The sequence below is a fragment of the Octopus bimaculoides genome, chromosome 2, assembly GCF_046866305.1.
Source record: "Octopus bimaculoides isolate indiv1 chromosome 2, ASM4686630v1, whole genome shotgun sequence".
NCBI classification, from domain to species: domain Eukaryota; kingdom Metazoa; phylum Mollusca; class Cephalopoda; order Octopoda; family Octopodidae; genus Octopus; species Octopus bimaculoides.
This window is the reverse complement of record NC_142929.1, coordinates 152,482,438-152,510,239: the sequence shown is the minus strand read 5'-3', so window position 1 is coordinate 152,510,239 and position 27,802 is coordinate 152,482,438. Positions and strand designations below refer to the sequence as shown.

The 27,802-nt window shown below is 34.9% G+C and overlaps 1 protein-coding gene across 1 annotated transcript in view; it reads left to right on the top strand.

Moving 5' to 3' along the window:
* Positions 1-27,802, top strand: part of LOC106872129 (uncharacterized) — a 185,982-nt gene that overhangs the window by 1,387 nt on the left and 156,793 nt on the right. The window contains exons 2-12 of the mRNA XM_052965662.2: positions 8,270-8,418; positions 10,557-10,730; positions 11,487-11,691; positions 12,980-13,123; positions 16,211-16,365; positions 18,877-19,062; positions 19,174-19,250; positions 21,014-21,208; positions 21,766-21,890; positions 22,760-22,896; positions 24,584-24,704. Coding sequence (XP_052821622.2) covers positions 8,270-8,418; positions 10,557-10,730; positions 11,487-11,691; positions 12,980-13,123; positions 16,211-16,365; positions 18,877-19,062; positions 19,174-19,250; positions 21,014-21,208; positions 21,766-21,890; positions 22,760-22,896; positions 24,584-24,704 — 1,668 coding nt within the window. The remainder of the gene's footprint in view (positions 1-8,269; positions 8,419-10,556; positions 10,731-11,486; positions 11,692-12,979; positions 13,124-16,210; positions 16,366-18,876; positions 19,063-19,173; positions 19,251-21,013; positions 21,209-21,765; positions 21,891-22,759; positions 22,897-24,583; positions 24,705-27,802) is intronic.

The following is a 27,802-nucleotide window of genomic DNA, read 5'->3' as shown; positions in this document are numbered from 1 at the left end:
GGGCGGGGAGATATCTTATGTATTGAACGGTAAAAATACGGAGACAACGATTCTGAAATATGATTTTTTCCAAAATGTATTATTTTAAAATCAGCCCCTCCTTGACTTTCGGAATAGCAACACCCGCCTCACAGAAATAAGGAATGCATTTGTACACTTGTTCTCACTCTTCCTTCGACAACAAAAAAATATCGGGAATTCTTTGCCCGACTCCCTCTTTATTAACGAGAATATGAAATAGAGTTCGCATCAATATAATTCTGTTTTCCTCGCCATAATGTTGAACAAGTTTAAAATCATCTTAATTTAGCATTCCTTCGAAAATGGTATCACCAAAGTGGAAATTATTTCTTCGATGGTGGACATTGGAATTAGACACTGAGGGAAAATGGCTGTAACTTTTTAATTTTTTAATTTTGGCGATTTTCGTTTTCGATAATGTGTTTTATATGTCACGGTCATGCGATTCCCCCTAAAAAAAAGATTTGGATTGTCCGCGTTTAGCTGTTATTTCTAGCATATCAAGTTTCGTGGTGGGGACTCCACATATGATCCTTTTTCTGTTTCAATATAAATGTAAGCCGTTCATTTTCACATCTAAGTTGCGAGAAGTCTATTCGTACGACCTGAACATGTAGAACACAATGTCAAAAATGAAAATCCCCCCCCCCCCGTGGGGGGGGGCCAAAATTTCTTTAGGGGGAATCGCATGACCGTGACATATAGAACACATTATCGAAAACGAAAATCGTCAAAATTAAAAAATAAAAAAGTTACAGCCATTTTCCCTCAGTGTCTAATTCCAATGTCCACCTCTTCTATTTTATACATATATGCACATAAACACATATACTGACATACACAAATGTATATACATACATAAACATAAGCAATCTGCGATAAGATGAACAATGAAACACGTTCACTCACAGTGAACCACACCAAGCACAAGCACTTACATACTTGAGTCTGTCACGAGCTGTTAATATTGTTTAGCCCTAGATCAAGTCTAATTCAGAAGACCTGTGATCAGGGCAAATCCAGTCTCATCCAGCAGACCCATAATCATACCATCTTCTAATCTTCAAGCATAGTTTACTCATCCAAAGTATCCATTTCCTTTTTTTTTTTTTTTTTAACAAAAAGATGTTTCAATGTGATATGGAGGTTTGGCTCAAAAATGTCGAGATGAGTGTTTGGAGCAGGTGACAGTCACATGTTGAACTGCTCTTAAAAAACTAGGTCACTGCATGCTTTTAAAAAAGACTAGATATGCAGAATTGAATCAATATTATATTTTCAATTTTAGACTCTTAAGTACGGGCACCGATGAATAAATGTAAGTTACAGGATATAACCGATAGCACTGGTTTTCAAGTAGCATAAAATGTACACATATGTATGTGAGTCAGTATGTATGCGTATACTCCAACCAATTTTAGCTTCACATTACATTTCGATATAATCGTAAGTCATCACAATGGGCTTCCTAAATCTATATATTCTTGAAGTACAGGAATATAATCTGTGTTGCACTTAGAACATGGAAAAGTAGGGGAAACAACTCCAGTGTTAGTTGTCCAGTTATCAGTTCTTCTTTGTAGCACAGAAAAGGTATAAAAAGTGCTTGAAACTGATCGGGGTGGGGCATCTTGAATTGATAAACTCCAGTGTGCATCCTTTACATTTGGCTAGGTATTTCTCCTGCAGCTGTCTTACGAGAAATATAGCACCAGTGGTGCTTTTCCCTGGCACAAACCCAAACAGCAATTCGTCTAAACTAACTCTCTCCCTAATTAGTTAGGCTATGACCCTCTTCGTGAATTTCATTACCTGATCCAACAAATTATATAAGCCACATTTGCCTTATAAGCTTCATTATCATCTTGTATTTTCTTCCTTTTTTTTTTGTGTCCTGCATGAAAAGACTTGCTATTAATACTTAAGTTTGATGTACTTTTTAAGAATCTTATTTTCCTTCTTTAGATAATTATTTCTCAATTTAATTTTTTAAATAAAAATATAAAAGTCATATTAGTATCTTTGAGCAAGTTTATAACATTAAAAATATTTTTCAAAACACAGTAACGATGCTTTTTAAAAAAAATAAAGTGCATTCTTATCTTAGATAATTTCACCTGAGTTGTTTTTATTAAAAAAATAAATATATAACTAAAATCTCTACTTACATCACATAGCATGGCTTCTGAACTATAGTGAAGGCAACTCATCAAGGGAGTTGGACACTCTTAACAAAACAAACAATATACAAAAAGTGAAGTACTCTAATAACACAGGGGAAGTATTGACACTCAACCCAGCTAGTAGAGCAGTAATTGCAAATATAAACTGATACAGGACAGAAGGGACACCTTAGATCTGGTTAACAAGCTTTCTAGTGCTGGTGACATGATAAAATACACTCTGTAAAGTGGTTGAGGATAGGTGCCAAGCTATATCATATCTTATAATACAGAGAGAAATAGTTTTCCAGTCCTGGTGGGACTGATAATTAAAATTAATTATTTGTTGTTGCGATATGGCTGTAGTTCTCCTCACACTGAGTAGACCTATGACTAAAGATATTCCAGCTATGATGACATATTGTGTATCTAGGAATACATTATCTAGTGTGTCCTCCACCTTTTCAAGATTAAGGTGTAATATGAAGAGAATTGGGCTGCTATTTCAAGCCATTCAGAATGTCATTGTTTGCAGTTGTAAATGAATGGAACAGTACAGAGGACTATTGCATGAATTATGTGGAACATTTAAGGTTTTTCTTTGCAGTCAACGATGTAAAAGAAAGAAGACAATAAGAAATGAGTTATACTTTTGTCTGTAGTTGGTGCAGAAAATTCTTCAAGCTTTGAAGTCTATCCAATAATAAACCAAGTAAAAAAACATTTTACAAATTCTGTCAGCTCATGGAAAAAACATTTACTATGTTTCCAATAGAATTCATGAGCAGTTTTTGTTCTATTCTCTATACAGAACAGACCAAGAAATCATATGCTAGTCTGTTTCAACACATAGAAAAATGTCTGAGATGTGTAAATTTGGGGATAAACTCAATAAACCTCTAAAAGACAGACTAGTGATGGAAGTCCAGAATGAAAGAATTCAGCAATGACTTGCTCAGTGAAAAGACACTGATGTTAGAGACCTGCTTCAAAATATCCGTTGTAATTGAATCAACCACAATCTTCCAGGGACATTCAGAATGTCCAATCCTACCTAGAGATGAATCTAAAAATTCCAGTCTGAAAGTTTATGGTTGTAAAAAGAAAAATTTTCATACAGTGATGCCTACACTTATATTACTGCTTTTCTTTTTTTTTATTTACAGCTGTTGGACAGCTACTGTACTTTATTCACTCAAACCCTGGGTTCAAGTCCATCCAAGTGCTCTTTTTTTATGTAAGGATGTAGTGCAGTGTGTTAAGATTTTTTAAAGCTTTACCAATGTAACTGTACAGTAGCAGGGTAATATAAATAGATTACACCTTTAATTCCATTCCATGATTAGATTTGTTTACTTTTTGACATCAAAATAAAAATCTGAAGGTAGAAGGGGTGATAAGTGTATTATAATGAAAATATTCTATCATAAAATTGCTCTTTCAGTGATATTTCACTAACTACTACTACTACTACTTCTACTACTACTACTACTTCTACTATAACTACTACTTCTTCTTCTTCGTCGTCATTGTGGTTTCACTATTTAATTCTTTTTCATAACTTAGAGGAAGAAGGACAAGTCCAGGATGATTTTTACATAGCCTCTTTGACTTGGGTTAATATAGCAAACATCTATGACACTGATTATCTCAGAATTTGGATGCCTGTAATACAATGGACTCCACTGAATAGTGCCTAAGAGCCAGATGTTAGTGCTAAACCAAGTGACAGATTTAAGACTACCACTCTACTACAACAAATATAGTCTATCCACTGGACTTCTGTACAGTTTTCCCTCTCAACCTGAAGTAAAAGACACTTGCTCAAGGTGCCATACAGTCAGATTGAGTCCAAAACCATGTGACTGTAGCAAACTTCTTTCAACCATGTCTATACCCACAAACTAAATTAATCTTTCAGCTAACGAAGCAGTTGGATAACTGAAGGAAGGTGAAGGATACAAATATTTGGATGGGTTGCTAAGTTGCAAGATGATAAGCTGGTGAAACAAAAAGAAATGAAATTAGTAAAAAATACCCTAGTATGGCTTTTGGAACAAAATTATAGAGAATGCACATCATAGTTTATCTAGTTGTAGTTTCACACCAGTTTAGCTATGATAAAAGAAATTCTGGTCATGATAACCCCATCTTTATTTTCAGATACAGTGTATCTAAGACTATATTATTCTATATGTACTTTCTTTCAGACAATATGATTTGATATGAAGTAGATTTGGCAGCTATTTTTGGCAAAACAAGTAGCTACAGAGACACTATGTCTTTCTATAGCTTAATCACTTGGAAACCTACCATTAATTCAAATTGAACAAGTGCCAGCATGATTCTATTTCATACTGTTGTTGCTGACTAACCCTAATCCTAAACAAGGAGAAAATTTGAAGACTGAATTAATTCAAAAAGCAAATACTCACTAGTGAGTAAGCCTCTATACAGTTAGTTGAATGGCTTGAAATAGCAGCCCAATTCTCTTCATATTACACCTTAATCTTGAAAAGGTGGAGGACACACTAGATAATGTATTCCTAGATACACAATATGTCATCATAGCTGGAATATCTTTAGTCATAGGTCTACTCAGTGTGAGGAGAACTACAGCCATATAGCAACAACAAATAATTAATTTTAATTATCAGTCCCACCAGGACTGGAAAACTATTTCTCTCTGTATTATAAGATATGATATAGCTTGGCACCTATCCTCAACCACTTTACAGAGTGTATTTTATCATGTCACCAGCACTAGAAAGCTTGTTAACCAGATCTAAGGTGTCCCTTCTGTCCTGTATCAGTTTATATTTGCAATTACTGCTCTACTAGCTGGGTTGAGTGTCAATACTTCCCCTGTGTTATTAGAGTACTTCACTTTTTGTATATTGTTTGTTTTGTTAAGAGTGTCCAACTCCCTTGATGAGTTGCCTTCACTATAGTTCAGAAGCCATGCTATGTGATGTAAGTAGAGATTTTAGTTATATATTTATTTTTTTAATAAAAACAACTCAGATGAAATTATCTAAGATAAGAATGCACTTTATTTTTTTTAAAAAGCATCGTTACTGTGTTTTGAAAAATATTTTTAATGTTATAAACTTGCTCAAAGATACTAATATGACTTTTATATTTTTATTTAAAAAATTAAATTGAGAAATAATTATCTAAAGAAGGAAAATAAGATTCTTAAAAAGTACATCAAACTTAAGTATTAATAGCAAGTCTTTTCATGCAGGACACAAAAAAAAAAGGAAGAAAATACAAGATGATAATGAAGCTTATAAGGCAAATGTGGCTTATATAATTTGTTGGATCAGGTAATGAAATTCACGAAGAGGGTCATAGCCTAACTAATTAGGGAGAGAGTTAGTTTAGACGAATTGCTGTTTGGGTTTGTGCCAGGGAAAAGCACCACTGGTGCTATATTTCTCGTAAGACAGCTGCAGGAGAAATACCTAGCCAAAGGTAAACCTCTGTACCTGGCTTTCATTGACTTGGAGAAAGCCTTTGACAGGGTGTCTCGATCCCTTATCTGGTGGTCAATGCAGAAACTAGGGATAGATGAATGGTTGGTGAGAGCTGTACAAGCCACGTACAGGGATTCTGTCAGTAAGGTGACTGTTGGCAATGAATATAGTGAAGAATTCCGGTTATGGGTAGGGGTCCACCAAGGGTTAGTCCTCAGCCCCCTCTTATTTATCATAGTCCTCCAGGCAATAACAAAGGAATTCAAGACAGGCTGCCCCTGGGAGCTTCTCTATGTTGATGACCTTGCTCTAATAGCTGAGTCACTATCAGAACTAGAGGAGAAGTTTCAGGTGTGGAAAAACGGTCTAGAATCGAAGGGCCTTAGAGTCAAACTAGCAAGGACCAAAGTCTTAATAAAGTAGGAAGGCAGACAAATCACAAATCCATTCAGGTAGATGGCCCTGCTCAATCTGCAGAAAAGGCTTAGGTAGAAACTCCATATGATGTACCCAGTGTGAGCTAGGGACACAGATGAAGTGCAGCAATATCAAAGGAAGGCTAACTGGGAAGATAGTTTTTGTGTGTGGCAAGTGCTCAGGGCCAATAATCACTGTAAATGTGCAGAAAACAGCTTCCATCACATGCCAGGCAGGAAAACTAAAAGTAGTTGATAGCTGCCATTACCTAGGTGACCAATCAGTAGCAAGGGTGGATGCTCTGAGAGTGTAGCTGCTAGAAAAAGAATAGCCTGGGCAAAGTTCAGAGAGCTCCTACTTCTGCTGGTGACAAAGAGCCTCTTGCTCAGAGTAAAAAGTGGGCTATATGACGCATGTGTGTGAATAGCCATGCTACATGGCAGTGAAACATAGGCCGTGACTGCTGAGGACATGTGTAAGCTTGCAAGAAATAAAGCTAGTATGCTCTGCTGGATATGTAATGTCAGTGTACATACACAACAGAGTGTAAGCACCCTGAGAGAAAAGTTAGACTTAAGAAGCATCAGATGTAATGTGTAAGAGAGACGACTGCGCTAGTATGGTCATGTGTTGTGTATGGATGAGGACAGCTGTGTGAAAAAGTGTCACACCCTAGCAATAGAGGGAACCTGTGGAAGAGAAAGACCTGGGATGAGGTAGTGAAGCACAACCTTCAAATAGTGGGCCTCACAGAGGTGATGACAAGTGACCGAGACCTTTGGAGATATACTGTGCTTGAGAAGACCTGGCAAGCCAAGTGAGACCGTAACCGTGGCCTATGCCAATGCAGCATAACTAGCCCATTTAAGAGTATCCTTCAATCATTGTGCTTGTGAAGACCTGTTGAGTCAAGTGAAGTCATTGTCGTGGCCGATGCCAGTACCACCTGATTGGCACCTATGCCAGTGGCACGTAAAAAAGCACCATTTGAGCATGGTTATTGCCAGTGCCACCTGACTAGCTCCCGTGTCATTAGTATGTAAAAAGCACCATTCAAGCGTGGTCAATACCAGTGCCGGTTGACTGGTCCCATTAATGGTGGCACATAAAAAGCACCGTTGGTGCGTAGTCATTGCCAGTACCAACTCACTGGCTTCTGTGCCAGTGGTACGTAAAAAACACCCATTCAAGCATGATCAATGCCTGTAGCAGCTGACTAGCCCTCGTGCCAGTGGCACGTAAAAAGTACCCACTACACTCTCAGGATGGTTGGAGTTAGGAAGGGCATCCAGCTATAGAAACTTTGTCAGATCAGATTGGAGCCTGGTGCAGCCTTCTGGCTTGCCAGCCCTCTGTCAAACCGTCCAACCCATGCCAGCATGGAAAGCAGACATTAAACGATGATGAGGATGATACCACACCTGTCTTCTTCAGAATTTAGCAGTGTGTCAGTAAGCCACACCCATCTGCAGAAGAAAACATGTTGTGTCAATAGCCACACCTGGCCTTAAAAGCATTAAAAGAAATAAAATCATTTTATTCAATAAGTATGTTTATATGATTTTATTCTGATACAATACTTCACCTACTAACAGCATTACCCTGTTATCTTTCTATACCAGATTTTATTAAGATTATTTTTGTAAATCCCTTTCATTTAATGATGTATTTTACCTCTGCAAATATTTTTTCATGAAAATAAGCAATCTGCACCTATTTTCTTTCACTTAGACTTGAATTACTGCTTGCACCTCTTCTTGACACTATTTACCACAATGAGACAACCAAAGAATGCTGATGCACTCGCTCTGCCTGCTGGAGATGGCAACTAAAGTTTCCTACTGTCTTAAAAATCAACACTTTAAATAATGTAGTTTGAGGTGAAAAAATGAGGAAGGACACTTTAACATGATCTGAATTTATAAAAAAAAAAAACATCTATTTCCTTAATAAAGGCTAGGATAATTGCAGCTAGATCACCTTTGATGTTGGTTTACCGAATCATTGCTGACCAAACTTTCCACAGTGGAAATGAATAATGAAAACAGTTATGGATGTTTTGCCACTGATTGATTTTTATTTTTTTTTTTTATTTTTAATTAAAATAAATCTTCATTATGGTAATTTTTTTTTTTCAAGATTTTCAATATAAAGAGTTTAATTGAATTGACTGTTTAAATTTATTTCCAGCAAATCCTGAAGGTGCCCCCTGAAATAATGACAGTAGAACAACGTATGTGTACATCACCCACCAAAGTGTATGATATGGAGAATAAAGAACAGATTCTAGCTGAATGGATTGCTAATATTGAAACAATTGTTTACAGTTCAGATAAGAGGCAAGCTGATATGTTCACACTGTTATATTGTTATAAATAGCTGAAGTAGATATTTAGGAATATATTGTATTTTCTGAATTAGATATTATGAGTTCAGTGTTTAGTCCAAAGACACAAAATTGTGTGTGTGCAGTAGAATCCATTGTGTATTGTTATTGGTCACTTTTGGACAAAGCATTTTTAGTAGCAATCACTGACTGATAACATTAAGCAGAGGATATAAGAATATCTGAAGCTTCGGTTCTAATGAGTGAATAGTTTTTAATTAATTTAAATAAATATTTTGGGACCCACTAGTTTTGATTTAAAAAAAAACTAATAATAATATCTGTGGTATGTATGTAATGTACGGGGGTACATATTTACACAATACACCAATACTGCCAGTGACCAAGTTATCACATACACACACACACACACAGAAACACTAATATCTCCGTTCCACCACCATCACTTTCATAACTGCTGTTAACTAACATCACTGTACACCCTACTGCATTTCCAAAGCTAGTGTAGCTTTTGATTTCTAGTGATTATAGTGGTTTATTTGAAAATTTTAATGGTAATATTCAGATTTATGATTCTAATAAGTAGATTCCTCTGTATTTATTTATGTGTGTTGAGTGCCACGTTTTGGGATGACTTGCAAACACAAGCTCTCCTCTCTCACTTTCTCTCCCCTTTAGGCAGTTAAATCTGTCAAGTGAGTTTGCTAACCTCAGTACCACATATTCTCTTTCATTTTCTTAGAAGCTGTAATGAGGAAACTATTGCATTTCAGCTAAGCAAAATTAATATTTCTCTTACTGTTATTGTTTCATGTTAGTATATTGCTGTTTTCCCTTGGCAACCTTATTTTAGCCATCTGCCCCAGACAGCAGAACAAACTATGGTAATTCCAGTAGAGTTCCAACTAGCTGATAGTTAAATTATCTACATTGCAAGGGAAACTTGGACTACATTAGCTACAAGGAAAGTAACCTATTTTAGTAAGTAGTAACAGAATAAAATTCTGTATGGACTGTGGACCCTGCAAACAGCATGAACTCAACATGTCTAGAAGAGTAGTAATTCTGAATAGTAATCTCATGGGAGTGATGTTGACTTCACAAGTCATAGTAAACGTAATCCATCTAAGGAAACAGTAACTCTGAATAAGAATTGATGCAATAATGACCAGGCACTTCAGTTCTGACAGACAGCTTCTCTGGTGTAAATGATATTATATGGTTGGCAATGACTAAGTGCATTTCAGATATTAAGTCTTTTTACATTCTGGGTTCAAATTCCCCTAAAGTTAACTTCACGCTTTGTACTTTGAAGATTGATAAGATATATATTAGGTAAATGCTATGTTTGGTTCAGTAGACTATAACCATCTTCTGAAGAAATTTGTGAAAAAATCATTAGTTATTTATTTGAAAGAAGTCATTTGTTATTTATAATAGAAGGTATGACATAGTGCTGGAGTAAAAATTGAATATAACTTCTTTTCTACTTGTATGTTGCCCTGTACTAGTGTAAGAACTCGCTATTGTTATGATATAAAGGGGAGTAATGGCTAACAGATTCCATACAGGATCTGTGGCATAAGGTACTTAAGTGTGTAATAGAAACACTACCCCAAATATATGATCACTGCTCTTGATGTGAGTTTTGAACTCTGAAGAGAGGGTCAGCAATTGATCAAAGCTGAAGTTGTTCTTTTTACTCCTTATCATCCCTGATCTAACAGGTCTGTGATCAAAGACATTTCACCTGTGACATTCTTGTCTTTTCTTTTCCCGGCATATTATATCTCGAACTACATTATCCAATATGTCCTTTTATTTTTTTGATGGGAGATTGTGATTTGAGGGAAATTTGACTGCCATTTCTAGATGGTCAAGTAACCATGTAGACCAGGCATGGGCAATCTTTTTCAAGAAGCTGGCCACACTACTAAAAAATTCAAGGTAATATTTTGTTTGGTGTACCATTCAGAAAGTCCCACAGATCACAATTTGCCCATGACAAATGTAGAGTTTCCTTCATTGGCTAAAATATTTTCTAGCCTTGAAGATGAAATTTAGCCTTTAGCAATCAGTTAATATTCCATAAAGCTTCCCAAATGTGAAAAACAGACTAATATGTTTTAGGACATTGGAGAACAACTTGGGTCTACTGAGTGAACTGAAGAAATGGAAAAGGAAGTATGAAATACTTGAAAACATAACTGAACAACTGAAAAGTAAAGAATGTAAATCCGTTATTTCATGTCTTGTTGCTGGACGCTCTAAAATGTTAAGAAAATGGAAATTCGTAGATTCTGGGTAATATTTTAATCTATTATTTTCCTACTCTTCTCCTGATTTCATTCATTGTATAAAAGGGCTTTAGTCAATCATATTAATACCAGTATTTATTTTATCTAATATTATTTATCAAAAAGCTAAGTTACAAGGCTTAATGGGACACAACATAAACAACACATATTTTCTTTTAGACTGGTGTAAACATGAACACAGACTTGGGCATGCACACACACACACACACACACATTTATGTTTCTTTTTACGTGAGGTTATAAATAAAAACAATTTAACATTAGACTGAATACTTTTTAGCTTAATTTTTATGTGGAAAAGGTTGATAGTAACTTTGAACTTTTGGCTTGAGAAATATAAGTACAAGTGATCTAGAAAAAGCTAGTTGCATGATACATTGAATTGTGAGTGGTATGAGACATGAACATCATTTTGTGGAAGAAAGAGCTGATAAGATTTGAATCATCTATTTATTACTTACCTAGTAAGCAATGTATATATGAGTTCGAATACACTGCTATAGTGGCCTTTGTTCTCCAAGACCATTTAGATGCCTCTGATACATTTGTCCCTCAACCTCTTGCTATCTTTATTGCATTCACCTCCCCCTGCGCTAGCTACTTTTCCCAGTTCTCTCTCTCCAGAATATTGATCTTCTGGAATCTTCTTGCTGTTCATAACTTTGATGCTATTCACAACTAAAGTGTGAGGTTATAATTTTCTCTCATACACAAAATATTTCTGTTATTTCTTCTGTGTCAGGATCTCTGAAGCAATAAATGAGTCAAGAGATAAAGTGAAATATTTAGAGTTTATTAAAAGTCATTTACTGGAATTACAAAATACATGCTGTCCAGAATTTGTGATGCACACTGTAATACCAAATATCATTGCTGCCATTAAAAAACAGGATTCTCTAACAAGACATTTTGCAAGATCTGGTTTCTTGACACTTCTTTTACAAAAGGTAAAAATAAAAACGTTTTTATTGATAATATCATCAACAGGCTTCAAGTATAGAATAATGAGGTCATATGCTAGTTTGTTTATGTCTGTCTATTCCTATATTGGGTTACCCCATAAATAATGTGTTTTTTTTATACTTCTTTTATTTTTAAAAATTAAGATAAACAAAGTTCTTTTTTAATCTAAAATATACTCTCCTTCATTTTCTACAATGCTCTTCCATCTGCCTGATAGACTTGCAAGGCCCCTCTTCCAAGTAACTTGCAAGACAATGACCCCACAATTGGGAGGGAGAGTAATATTGAAGGAGGAGGCTTTGTGCCAGTTGAGAGGTTAGAGCATAATAGTCAAGTGTTTTACCATTAAACCAAACTGCCCAGCAACGAATTCTTCTGCAATTTTAGAACTTATAAATTTAGCTTCATAAGACGCTAATGTTAAATTCAACTTTACGATGAAAGTAAACAAACAAAGTTTGTTCTTTTTTTTTTTTTTAGAAGCGTTGAGATGTGAGTTCGAGTCTCATGGCTGGCCAGCAACGTATTTTTCTGCATTATATGGATAATTTATCCTGATCACGCTATTTATAGCATTATCACGCGTTTGAGAAATAAATTTACTTCTGTATTAACATCTATGTGTGTGTGTGTGTGTGTGTGTGTGTACATATATTATCTTCATCATTTTATACCTATGTTCCATGCTGGTGTGGGTTGGTCAGCTTGACAAGATCCAATGAGCCAGTTGTGCTCCAGTGTCTGCCTTGGTATGATTTTTATGGCAGGATACCCTTCCTAATGCCAACCACTTTACAGAACATACTGGATGCTTTTTTTCATAGCACCAATACTAATGAAGTTACCAAGTAACTTGCAAGACAAGACCTCTTGACTGAAGCAGGAGGCTTTATGCCAGTTGTATGATAGCGGGTTTGGCACAGGTGTCTTATTGTTGAGTAAATATATGGCTACCCCAGCTGGAAAGAGAGAAAGGATGAAGATGAAATGTCAGAGCATACCCTCAATGTACAAAAAGATGGGGATAAAAAAGAAAGAATAAAGACAAGGCAATAACAGTGGCCAGAAGCTTGCGAAAGAAAAGTGACAGATGATTAGAGATAGGGATAGAGGTAAACGCAGTTAATAAGGATGAAGATGCAATCAATAGTGAATCACTAATTTCTGAGCATTTGTCAATCCAGCATGTATGTATTGAATAAAAAGTTAATTCAATTCAGCATAAACAATATATTCCTTGTTTTCTTTTTGTTTGTTTGTTTTTTATCTTAGATTGCCAACCAACTAGCTATTATAATAAAGAAGTTTATCAAGCTGTGTACAACAAGCCCTGATGGAGAAGATATATTTGGGAAACAAATCTTACAAAGTTGTTCTTTACAGCTGCAAAAGAAAAACATTGGTAGCAAAGATAAGGTTGTAATCATAATCTTCATATTTTTTCCCATTTGATATCTGCTTCTCAAAGAATGTGAGAGATTTGGTTTATTTTAAGGTTTGATCAAATTAAATCTTAAACTTGATTGTGACATGTTTACAGAATGACATGGTAAGTTGGGAGAAAGGCTAGAAGGATGGACTAAAGTAACCTCCAGTGTTTAGATTCATGTCTCTATTGTCTAGCAGAAATGGTACAGTGGTAGACAAAATCTTTTGTGGTATTTATGTCTCCACATTCTTAGTTCAAATACTACTTGGGTTGATTTTTTTCATCTTTCTGGTTGGGGGTTGATAAAGTACTAGTCAAATACTGGGATCAATTTTTGTTCATTACCCAACAAATTTCTGACCTTACACCTATGTCAGAAATAATTATTATCATTGTTAAATCAGTGGAGTGGCAGAATTATTAGTACTGGACAAAATGCCTCACTATATTTTTTTCAGCTTTTTACATTCATTATCCTCATTTAATGTCCATCTTCCATGCTGGCATAGACTGGATGTTTCAATTGGATGTGACAAGGCAGAAGAGTTCCTATGTCTGTTTTGTCATGGTTTTTACTGCTGGATGCTCTTCCTAATGCCAACCACTTTACAGAGTACACTGAGTGTTTTTTCAATGCACTGACACTAGTGAGACCACCTAGTAACTTGGAAGACATAACCCCTCAACTGAGTGGAAATGCAGTATTAAGGGAAGTGGAGTTATGCTAGATGTCTTGCTATAGTGTAGATTCATGGCTACTCCTGATGGAAAGAGAGAAAAACTCAAATCCTGTTATGACCAATTTTTCCTTTCATTCCTTTGCACTGTCAATAAATAATATACTGGTCAAGTTATGGAGTTGATATAATTGATTGTTTCTTTCCTACTAAATTTTTGGCTTTGTGCCTATGTTAGAAATTATTTTCACTTCCAAGAACAGTGTAGTGGTAGAAACAATACTGTCAAACTAAATGTTTTTGCAGTATTATATTACATTGCTTATAATCTGAGTACAAATTCCTCTAATGTTAAATTCTTCTATGAGCAATAAAAATAAGTGTCAGTTGTGTATTAAGATTGATTTGATTGATTATATTTCTCTCTTACAAATTAATGACCTTGTACCAGAATGATAAGTCAATATTATTAGCAATATTTCATGATCTAATACTAGGGTTTTGGATTCACTTGCACTACATTTCTACTATTATTATTTCCTAATTACATTTGAAACCAATAAAAATAGAATTTCTTTCACCACAGTATGAAGAAGACCTAAGTGGTGTCAACTGTTTTAAGCAATCATCTCTTTACATTCTAAATACAAATCTGTCAAGGATTAACTTGACTCTCCATCTCTCAGTACTTTCCCTAGTAATATTCCATTACTGTACTTATTCTCTTATCAAAATTGACTTTGTGGTTTGTTTAAAAGAATATCAGTTTTTATCATTCAGACACTTCAGGATTCTTTTTCTTTTGATGTCCTGATATCTTAACATCTTCCTATATTCATGTCTTTAACCTATTATAGTGTCCATGGATGGTACTTAGCTACTTTATACTATTATACTATTAATGGATGATACATAGCTATTTTATTATGATGTTAATGATTGATACTAAGCTACTATATTGTGATGTTAAGGAGTAAGGTGACAAACTGGTAGAATTATTAGTGAGTCAAACAAAATGCATAGTGACATTTCTTCTGGCTCTTCATGTTCTGGGTTCAAATTCTACTGAGGTTGACTTTATCTTTTATTTTTTCAAGTTCCATAAAATAAATATCAGTTGAACATTGAAGTTGATGTAATTGACTTACCCACTCCCTTGAAATTGGCCTTCTGCCTAAATCTGAAGCCATCGTGACATTAAGGAATGATAATCTGTTATAGTGTTAATGACTGGCTTTTAACTACTTTGTTTATGTTGTTAATTGGATGGTATTAATCATTGCATTATGGTGTTTGGTAACTGGTAATTACCTATTATATTATGAGTGATGGATGATACTTAGCTGCTGCACAATATATTAGGATGTTAATGGCTCCTGTATCATCAGGCACCATCCTGTATCATCATAAACTCAATAAAACAAGAGTTAATTAAGCAACTTCCCATGAAAGCATTTTTAGGCTCAAGAAGCCTAAACTTACATCTTTGCTGGGTTATGGAACTCACATTTGTCTGAGATATAACACTTTTCCTTGGTTTTTGATCAACTGTAAAAAAAAAGGATGCTGTATTGACATAATTAATAATTCCAAATTCAATTCACATGTAACTGCCTTGATGTGTCTTCCTTCCAGGGTTTTAATATAATAAGTATCAGTTAAGTCCTGGAGACAAGATAATCAACTCTAAAATTCATAACCTTGTGTCTATGTTAGAAAATAGTATTGTTAATACCATGTATATCCCAGTTTTAGAATAAGTGCATTGCATCTTTGCATATCATAAGAAGCAACTAAAAGACATAGCAACAGGAAGAACATTCTACTGTAAAATATTGCTTCAGAAAACTCAGCAAACCTATGCCATCGTGGAAAAGGGGACATAGAACAATAATGATGAGTATCACTATTTCATAACCTAAAAGTGGGTCTTTGAATTTTCGCGTGTCACATTTCTTCAAATAACATCAGTTAATTTCTCCACAAGTTTTCTCATAACTGCTGTCAGACTTTAGCGAATAAAAGAAAAATGTACATTTTGTTTTTCTTGACAGCATATGAAAACACTAAAGAAAAAAGGTGTCAAAGGATTCAATCAGTTAAAATAGATATAAACTATATTTATTTGCTTATAATTCTACTTATGTACAAGGAAGGTAGCTAGTTAGAAAATCTCTATAAGAGATGAAAGTAGTAACTATACTGAGAAGTAATGTTTATCACCACATCAATTTGGCTGTTCAATATCACTACCATTTTTAACCTCAGGAAGAGCCTCTTCCAGTTGGAGGAGGCTCTTCCTGGGGTTAAAAATGGTAGTAACATCAAACAGCCATATTGATGTGGCAATAAACATTACTTATACTTACATATAATATATATTCATTTTTGTTGCAGGTGCAAGTTAACAAAACAGTGACAGAGTCTCTTTATAAACAGTTAAATACTTGTATTCAAATGACCAACTCCTTCAGAGATTCAATCATCATGTTGCAATCAAGTATTTTTGTTCACCAAGGAACTTCTTTGGCTACAAGAAGTGCTTCTCATATGTAACTATATTTCCAAAACTTTCAATATTTACAGAATATCTCAGAATAACATTCTTTTTCATGGTGTCTTCTAGCATAGCCTTAGGTCAACAAAAGCCTTGTCATTGAAATTCCATAACAGGAAACTTCATAGAACCTCCCTTGAGGAACTGTTTCTGTTCTTAAGTATCGGATTTACTCAGCTGCATGGCTTGGCACCTCTTCATGACCCTTGGGCACCTTTAGCAGATTCCATTCTATTGCAAGCATTTAGGAGAGGTAACTGGTCTGAGGATAGCTTACAATTTCCTTTCACTAGTTTTGATGGTCCTCAAAGTACACTTGCACTAAACGAGGCTGCAAAGAAAGAGGTTTGAAGATGTCACTACGAAAGATTGCTCAATAAAGAGAATGGATGGGAGAAAGAGAGTCTACCAAATGTCGACCCAACAGAGGGACCAGCTATCCGAGTTGACAGTACCATGGTAGATAAAGCAATTAAGAGTATGAAGACCGGGAAAGCAAGATCTGGAATGAAAGCAAGATCTGGAATCAGAGGACCTTAGAGTAAATTTAGCAAAGCTCAAAGCCCTAGCAAGTAGGAAAACAGACAAATCACAAATCATTTCAATGGAATGGCCCTGTTTGATATGTAGAAAAGGTATAGATAGAAACTCCATAAAGTGTATCTGGTGCAAGCTATGAACACAGCAATATCAGAGGAAGGTTAACAAGGAAAGTAGTCTTTGTGTGAAAGATGTGCAGGTACAATAAATGCTAAGAATGTACAGAAAATAGATTTCCTCAAATGCCCAGGGGAATACTTAGTAGAAGTAGATAGCTTCTGTTACCTAGGTGGCCAAGTCAGCAGTGGAAGAGGATGCTCTGAGAGTGTATCTACTTGTATAAGAATGGGCTGGACAAAATTTAGAGAGCTTTTGTTGGCAACAAAGGGACTCTCTGTCAGAGTGAAAGGTAGATTGTATGATCCTGTGTATATATGGCAGTGAAACAAGGACTATGACTGCAGAGGATATGTGAAGATTTGAAAGAAATAAAGCCAGCTTGTACGACAGAGAAAAATTGGGTATTAGAGGCATCAGATGTGGTGTGCAAGAGAGAAGACTGCACTGGTATGGTGCTGTGCTGTGTATGGATGAGGAAATTGTGTAAAGAAGTGTTGATATTTAACCATGGAAGGGACAGACCCAGGAAGATGTGAGATGAGGTGGTGAAATATGATCTTCAGTTGTTGAGCCTCATGGAGGTAATGACAAGAGAGACTTCTGGCTACTTGCTGTGCTTGGAAGACATGTCAAGCTAAGTGAATTGTGGTCAGGGCCAGTGCAGGTGACATGTGAAAAGCACCTGTGCCAGTGACACATAAAATGCACCTGTGCTGGTGACAAAAAACACCCATGGAAACCAAGCCAAAACAGAGCCTGATACAGCTCTCTGGTTTACCAGCTTCAGTCAAAACATCTAACCCATGCCAACATGGAAAACAAGCTTTGTATTTATAGATCAAAATAGAAAATAGAGAACTTATAAAACAGGAAATATTCACTTATTTGGCTGGCCATGATAAGTTCTGAATCCCTTATGAATAAGACTTGAAATTAGTTATTGTAACCATGAATTATTACTGCTCCATATGGAACTTAAGCAAACCACCACAATGCATCATCTCTGTATTATTGCTATGTAATTTGCTTCCCTTGCTAAGTTTTTAAATATGCTTTCCATGTCAGAAAATTTGTTTGATATAATTAAACTATGGAGGAAATGATGTGTATATGCCAGTGAAGTCAGAGTGTGTTCTTTTGTTGTTATTATTACTGCATGTGATGAAATTGAATACATTGCATTGTTGTACATGATTAAATAAAGAGAATTATTAAATATAGAGAATTAACTTCATTGACATGGATCTAATTTAAGCACTACCAAATGATTTGTTTCCATGTAGCTTTATTAGTTATATTAAGTGGGAGTGAATATATTTAATATCGAATATTCTGATGGCAATTTCATCCAAGCATATTTAACCCGTTAGTATTCACATTCTGTTGAAAGTAATACTTATTTATTCACTTTGTTTTGAATTGATCATGCATTATCTTGTAGCTTAAGATTTTGATGTGGTAACTATCAATTTTTAGAATGACATTGTAGGGCTGGCATGAGAGTCTAGATCTGGACAATTTGAATATAAAACAAATTGAATATTTGGGCCAGATATGGCCAGTTTAAATGCTGAAGGATTTAGCAGTATTGATAAACACTGTGCAACTTTCATATGGGTCAAGTACTAAACCAAGAACATATGTAAAATGGAGGTGTGACTTATACATGGGGTTTGTACAGGGTATTTTAAAACTAACTTTTGCTTTAGGATTGCAGTGGCATAATCTTAAAAATGTAAAAAGCTGTCATGATTATTAGTCTGTGTTTGTGCATCTATAGAAATATATACATGTATATTATACTTACATACTTATTTAGGTATATGATTTGATATTATGCATACAGTTCTCTGCAGCCATATCCAAATCTCAAACTACAAAGAGCATCAACAACAAACATCAATGATTTCTACCGAACAATGAAAGGAATTTCCTTTTATGATGAAGAAGCCATATTTTCAAACCTAGATCCATTAATTCATCAAATGAAGAAAGTTATTTATATTATTGAAACATTTTCACAATTTTCTCTGTAAGTAATTTTTCACTTGGAATTCTGTAACTTATTAAAATGTAGAATGTTTATTATTGAAGGCTTTCCATTTATTATTGCTACAGTTTTTTTTTCCTGTTTTCTTTGCAGTTTAACAAAGTTATCTGTTAGTCTTCCTCTTTTTAAAAGTGAAGATTTAGAAACTGAAAAGAAAGCAAACATTGAAAGTAAGTAGGAATGTTATTTCCTTGTTGAAATGGTTGCAACTATTTTTAACTATGATAGAAAGGTTTGGGTAGTTTTATTGACTCATATTTACTGATAGTTGTTTATGTTGTTATTTAGCCACTGATCAGACCTGACTCAGAAGTCTTATGATCAGATATGTACAAATCATGACTGTCTTCTTTTTCTTTTTTCTTTTTCTTTTTTGGTGGTAGAAGAGCAATAAGCAATGCATTCTCAACCTTCATTATTTGATACTTCCTTCTTTTGAGGCAACAGTGTTCTTGAAGATTGGGTTACTTTTTCAAGTAGGTCACATGACTGCTTCACATTGTCTTGGAGTCAAATATGTTGCTGCATTTTAACTCCAGATCAATCCTCATCAGACAGATATGTCAAAGGCTATCTAGTTATGGTCATCCTACGTTTTGCATGTAGTTATCCTTCACAACACTAATTAAGTATATGACAACTCCTTCTGAATCAAAGCAGTAAGGTATGGAAATTAGCAAAAAATTTTTATTGTTTAATTCATCACTTAATAAAGAAGGGATGGGCAATGTGTATGACCTTTATTTTTCTAGGGTTTTTGAAGCTGAATACCCGTCAGAGTGTAAGTATCTTGAGAGAAAAGCTGAACATTAGAAGCATCAGTTGTGGCGTGCAAGAGAGACGATTGCGCTGGTATGGACATGTGGTGAGAATGGAGGAGGATAGCTGCGTGAAAAAGTGCCACACCCTAACAGTTGAGGGAACCCGTGGAAGAGGTAGGCCCAGGAAGACCTGGGCTGAGGTGGTGAGGCAAGACCTTCGTACATTGGGCCTCACCGAGGCGATGACTACGGACCGAGACCTTTGGAAATGGGCTGTGCGTGAGAAGACCCGGCAAGCCAAGTAAGATCGTTGCCAGTGCCCCTGGACTGGTTCTTGTGCGGGTGGCACATGAGATGCACCATTTTGAGCGTGGCCGTTGCCAGTACCGCCTGACTGGCTCCTGTAGGATTTTCGAGCGAGATCGTTGCCAGTGCCCCTGGACTGGCTTGTGCGGGTGGCACATAAAAGACACCATTTCGAGCGTGGCCGTTTTCGTGCGGGTGACACGTAAAAGCACCCACTACACTCTCTGAGTGGTTGGCGTTAGGAAGGGCATCCAGCTGTAGAAACTCTGCCAAATCAGACTGGAGCCTGGTGTTGCCATCCGGTTTCACCAGTCCTCAGTCAAATCGTCCAACCCATGCTAGCATGGAAAGCGGACGTTAAACGATGATGATGATGATGATGATGAGAGTTATTCTTGACCCAGAGGCTTGGCCCAAATGCTTTCCACAACATCCTATCTGATGCTTTAACAATGATACCAATTCATCTCCTTGGGCTGGTACTTTATTTTATCACTCACTGAAGAATTAAAGACAAAAGGATTTGAATTATAATGCAGACAGTATTTTGTCCTATTCTTAACTTGCCAATTTGCTGCCCTCACCAATAAGTAGAGAAATAAAAGAGCACACAACACATGTCTTGGAGTTTATTTATATATATGTATATATATTAACAGTGTGACTGTATGGCATTACTTGACGTTGCATACATGAAAAAAATGTCTGTGAAATGTTAAGTAATGCTATTTGAAGTAAAATTGCTAATACATACACACACGATTTTGTGTGTGTGTGTGTGTATATATATATATATATATATATATATATATATATATGCAGGGAAAGAGAGAGAGCATTAAAATATTTTAAACATTGCTTTACAGTGATGAATGAAGACAGATCTGCAGTTTTTCAACCTATGCATGACATCATAGAGCATAGCCTTCCAGCAGTTAAGGAAGAAGATACACATGAGGAAAAGGAAAATGAGGAAAAAATGAAAGAAATATGTGAGATCACGAAAAGAAACAATTTCCTGCATCACAAAAAGGAATACAATTCAAATGACTATATTTTAAGTAAGCATGACTGAAATTTCAACTATTTCGAAGTTGTTTTATATAACTTTTCTTTCTTCCAAAAATATTATAAAGTAAATTGATCATTCTGGGTATGTTAGACAACATTATTCTCCTGAATTATGTCATATTTGAACATTGTTCTCTAAAATTGAAGTATATGGACATATATCAATTTCAGTGTTGTAAAATCTTGTTCTATCATACGTATTTTATGATGTATGGTTATATTTTATCGTATTATTGTATGACAATGATGCTCATTTTACAATCATCATGTAATGTCTAGATAAAGATACATAGGAACATACATACACACACAGATATATATATGTACACACAATGGACTCCTTTCAGTTTATGTCTACCAAATCCACTCAAAGCCTTTGGTTGGCATAAGGCTATAATAGAAGGCACTGGCCTAAAGTGCTGTGCAGAGGGACTGAACCTGTGGCCATATAATTGGGAAGCAAGCTTCTTAGTCACACACCACACCTATACCTTATACACACACACACCCAGATGATGATAACGATGGCAAACTTCTTTTTTTATAGAAACATATTTTGCTGATGAAGAAAATTGTTCTATTTTGTTGAATGTATTTGGTAACACAATGAGAAATCTAACGAAGATTGTTCAAAAGATAACTACAGCCGATGTATTGCATACTGATTTAGATGTAAGTGGAAATTACAATTTCATAGAGAAATACTCTCAGTCACTGTATATGCGTATGTGCTTACTCTATTACTTGTTCCAGTTACCGAGTTATTATTACTCATGCTGAAGTACCACTGCCAAATAAATAAAAATCCATAAATTTACATTGTCTGGAAGTGGAAACCAGATAATCTGCTTAGGCGGTTACCTTGCTAATTGGTCTAGAAGATCCTTGAGTGTATCTTATGGTCTGTGGTCTGGTGGGGAATATGAAATTTAAATGTAAGTTAATGGTTCATGACAGCCAATCAAGTCATGTCAAAGGTCTTTGTAAGTAAGGTCAGAATTGACATTAAATTCTATGAAAAATTTAGTGAACAGGTAGGTACTCACTAAAATATTGTTTTTATCCTCTTTACATACCTATGGACTTATATCAAAAAGCTGCTGTGTTGGTTGGGACAAATTAAATTGTCTAACAGGTTCACTGTAATGATTGGTAATAAGAAAAGTATGGAAGTGTTTTTGTCATTGAGGCTATGAGAATGGTGAATTGGTGTAACAGAGAATGTAATTCTCATGTTTTGTTTGTAGATCAACAGCAAAGAGAAGCCACTTTTTATTGGGGAGTATTTAAGGTTTGTAAGGTGCTCTAGCTTGCTCAATAAAGCTGACTCCTTTTCATGACATTAATATTTTTGTCTGCCTTTTCACCCCAATCTAACACCTCTGCTCTTTGTTTTTCGTCTTTGTAATGTTCCTCTTTTGATGCCTTTGCAACAAATAAAGAAGTTATTAAGTAGTTACAAAATTTTCCAGAAAACTATTAAATAATAAGCTTTTAGAAATTCCTCATTTATTTTTTACATATATATTTCTGATTTATAGGACTCTGGTGAGCTCAACAATTTATATTGTGGATTCCAATCAATTATTACAGAAAGTGAATTACTAATAGGAAGTTATTTGGACGCTGTATTCAGAAAAGATCTATCAGTAGAACAATCACTTGACATACTTGACAGGTAAACAGTTATCTTTATGGAAAAATCTATGCAGTAGAAATGGAGGAGGAGGGTGGTGGTGGTAGTGGTTCCGCTGCTGCCACTGCAACCTATGTCAGAGTTGTAATTTTGAAATTGAATTATACCAACAAAAACAAATAAATGCATAGTTGAACTCAAACACACATTTCATAGTAGCTACCTTGGTTCATTGACCTCTATGCTATTTATAACAACATTATTGACTTCATTATATCATTAATCCATATTTCAAGAACTTAGTAGATTTACACTCCATTCACATGTTTGTTTACTTTTAATCACCAGTGTAGGGTATATTTTATTGGTTCACCAGCACAAGAGAGGTTATTTACCAATATTGAAGACTCCTCTCTTCTCTAGTCAATCATAGAAGCCTATTACTAATTTCAGTCTACTACTTATTTTATTGATCTATATTTTATCGAATGGCTAAGTTACTATTTGATACATTGCTGGCAGTATTGTGTCAGACATATAAAGACACACCTAAAGCCTTCCCATCAAGTCTATAACTGCTACTTCCACCTCCTTTCTCTCACCCAGACAGCTCAGTTCCTCTCCTTGTGCCACTTTTTATTGACATCCATCCCTCATTCTTACTTTCATCACTCCATTACTTATGTTTACCATTGTTTTACCATCATTTACCCAACTCTGGTGTAAATCCATCTCTCACTTTCCTTCAACACTCTTGCAACTTTAACCCTACTTTTTATCTCCCTATCACTTTTCCCTCCATCATTCTGCTATATACTGTATTATTCTGCTGATGTAAGTAATGAAAAAAAGAGCCTGTTACTACATGCCATATCACAATTTCTGTATTGCATCTATCCCTCAATCTCCCCTCACTCTCATGCTTTTGCAACCTTATCCACCCTTCCTGATTCTTTTGTCTCCATGCTCTCTTCTACTCACCTTCTTGGACATGTTATCTTGAGGGTATGTTTTGGCATCTCATCACTACCATATTTACCACTCTTTCTGGCACTACTCCAGCCACACCCACCAACGTAAAATGTGTGATAGTCATGAATTACCTCCACAACAATTTACGTGTATCTGCTCTTCCCATCTTACTTTAACCTCTCAACACTTCACACAAAGCAACTGCTCTATCTCCTAATTTTTCTCTCAGATGTGAAGACTCTTTAGTCCTGTGAGTTATGAGGTGATCTCACTATTACTGCTGCCATGCAGAAAGTACCTAGAGCACTCTGTAAAGTGGTTAATGTTAGGAAGTCATCCAACTGAAGTAATCATGCCAAAACTGAGAGACTAGGGCAAGGCATTGTCTTCCAACCGATTGGATCCTGTCAAAACATCCAACCCAAGCCAGCATAAAAACAAATTTAAAAACGATTTTATTTAAATATACACATCATCCTTTTTATTGCTCACTTTTCTATGCTTGCATGGTTCAGATGAAATTTGTTGAAGTATATTTCGAATAGCTAGATACCGTTCTTGTTGCCAGCCTTCACCTATTTCTGAATAAGGTAACATTTCCCCATGGAATACACTTGTCCAATTACCAAGTCATGGGATTAATTCTGAAACTAGATGGTTGCAAATGTGTGTGTGTGTGTGTGTGTGTACTGAATTTTGTATATGTTTGTACAAAATTATATAATAATTTATATTTTTAAACTGTTCAATGTTGTAGATTTTCAAGTGTATCTAAGAGAACAGCATTGGTTCCTAAGATAGAAAGATGTTATGTTAAAGTCTTCAATCATTATGCATCTGACTTACTGGAACAATGTGATATTTTTCAGCAAAATAAGGTGAGTAACTATCTACTATTACATACTATTTAACATAATTTAGTATTTTGCTGTGTGTATATATATATATATATATATAATTATTCAATATTAACAGTTTTGTATTGGAAAACCAAGAATTTATACAAGGCTGTAAAAGAAGTGCTCAAACTAGTTGAGACATAGGTACAAAGTTAATTGCAGAATAAAACCGTTAGGTCATCGACTCAAAAAGCCGTAGCCCACCAATGACCACATAAAGAAGTACAACATAGACCACAAAACCAAATTAGTAAAGGGAAGTCAAAATTTTTATACATAAGAATAAAAAAATCAATTAAAAATACAATAGAATAATATAAATAAATAAACTGCTATTAAAAGTTGATTAAAAATAGTTGATTAAAATTAGATTAAAAATATTAGAGACCGGTACAATTACAGTAGAACAAAAATATATATATAGAAAAAATATAGAGAAAAAAATAATACATAGGGAGACAGCACAACAGTTCATTTGCTGAGGCCAATAGCCAATAAAAAAAGTTCAAGATATATAGTATGAAAGTTCAACTACCTCCCTCATGACAGCAAATTTAGTAGGTAAAATCCAATTTCATAAACAGGAATACCGAAGCGCACGGGACAAAACAACAACAGAACATCCAAAGTGTGGCAAAGTAAAATCCATATTTCACCATTCTGCAGGTAACATCAGTAAAGTGAAACCATAAACATCATTTACAGTGGATTACAAGTATAGGTGGAACACAAACACAGAACACCTATGGCCATTTCGGGGGTATATCACCGTATTTAGGGCACAATAGAGCACAAATTGGTGATAACCCCTTCTTCAGGGTAAAAAAAAAAAAAACAGACATCAACGAAGTCACCAGTCAAAAAAAAAAAAATTATAATTATGAGAGCAAGCTTAAATAAATAATACTATGGACTAGACCAAAAAACAAAAAAAAAAAATCTAATTTTTAGTATACCCTTTAGAATAGTCAGGCAGGTTTGGTAACTAAAGACTATTAGGTTTCAAATCCAACGTAAGTCATGATGAAAAATAAATAAAAAATAAATACTACCATTGTATCCATATTTTTATTATTATTTTAATATCAATATTTTTGTCTTTTTATTTTAATTTTTATTTCTATCACCATTACTACCATTATTACCACTACTAATACTATTATTTTTGTTCTTATTTCTATTTTTATATAGAAATTTATAATAATGCTCTGGAGGCAAGCAGCTTCAAAACGACAATTTCATATATACATAACACAAGATTTAAAAATAAGTTGGCAGGTTTACCACCCGACCATATTGCATCCGATCGGTGTGGAGGTAAAAAGTTTTTTAGTAGTTACCATAGTAAACAATCTTTTAGAAACGGGACTAGGAACAATGGAAATATAAATAAAAATAGGAATACAAAAATATAAATAAAAATATGGACACTTTAAATAAGCCTACGATACGGGAAAATACTAATATGAGAATATTTAAAACAAAAGTTTCGCGACCCAGAATAAGAGAAGTAATTTGGTTCGCCCTCCCCTTTTTCCTTCAGGGTAAGAAACTTACCAAAACTGTTCTTTAGGATCTTAGAAAATAATTTTCCTAGGGACCACAAATACAACAGTATTTGTAACAGGTCTACAATTAAGTGTTCCTACTCTGGAATGCCAAATTTAGCATCCATTATTGCCTCTTTAAATAGGAATAAAATAAATAGTTTAAAGCTATGCGAATATCCGCCTCAGGGAAACCCTGTTTCTAATAAAACCAACTGTAAACCACACGACGATAGTGGAACGGGCTCTTCATTCCCTCGGATTATGCCTAAATCTGGGAATGAGATAAGTGGAATGGTTGATAAGAATAAATTTCTGAGGGTGGTTAATGATGTTGGAAATGACTTTAAGGGTGGCCGTGAGAAAAATTATGTAATTGTAGGGACCCTTCTTTATGTCCTCTCGGCGGACTTTGTTTGTCCACAAACGTGTATAAATGTGTAGTTAGAGACAAGGACAAACAAAATAAGTTTTATATTGGAAGTTCAGTGAATTTTAAAGCCAGGTATAGGGCGCACATGAGTTCCTTTTCTAATGAGAAATATTATAATTCCACAACACTCGCCTCTTACCTGCATGACCTCAAGAGGAAGAATAAGAAGTACTATCTTGAATGGTCAATCTTATCTAGAACCCCCCAATTTAAGGCAAATATTAGCAAGTGCTTATTATGCATTAGGGAATCCCTTTCCATTCTTAGGTCTTTTGGGCCGAAAACCTTGAATAAGTTTATCAAGGTAATCCCTTTTTGTAATCATAAATTTTCCTCCACCTTCCTAAAACTATATAAAAATAGAAACAAGAACAAAAATAATACTATTAGTAATGGTAATAATGGTAATAATGGTGATAGAAATGGTAATGATAGAAATAAAAATTAAAATAAATAGACAAAAATATTGATATTAAAATAATAATAAAAATATGGATACAATGGTAGTATTTATTTTTTATTTATTTTTCATCATGGCTTACGTTGGATTTGAAACCTAATAGTCTTTAGTTACCAAACCTGCCTGACTATTCTAAAGGGTATACTAAAAATTAGATTTTCTTTTTTTTTTTGGGGGGGGGTCTAGTCCATATTATTATTTATTTAAGCTTGCTCTCATAATAATAATTTATTTTTTTGACTGGTGACTTCGTTGATGTCTGTGTGTTTTCTTTTTTTTTGCCCTGAAGTAGGGGTTATCACCAATTTGTGCTCTATTGTGCCCTAAATACGGTGATATACCCCCGAAATGGCCATAGGTGTTCTGTGTTTGTGTTCCACCTATACTTGTAATCCACTGTAAATGATGTTTATGGTTTCACTTTACTGATGTTACCTGCGGAATGGTGAAATATGGATTTTACTTTGCCACACTTTGGATGTTCTGTTGTTGTTTTGTCCCGTGCGCTTCGGTATTCCTGTTTATGAAATTGAATTTTACCTACTAAATTTGCTGTCATGAGGGAGGTAGTTGAACTTTCGTACTATTTATCTTGAACTTTTTTATTGGCTATTGGCCTCAGTGAATGAACTGTTGT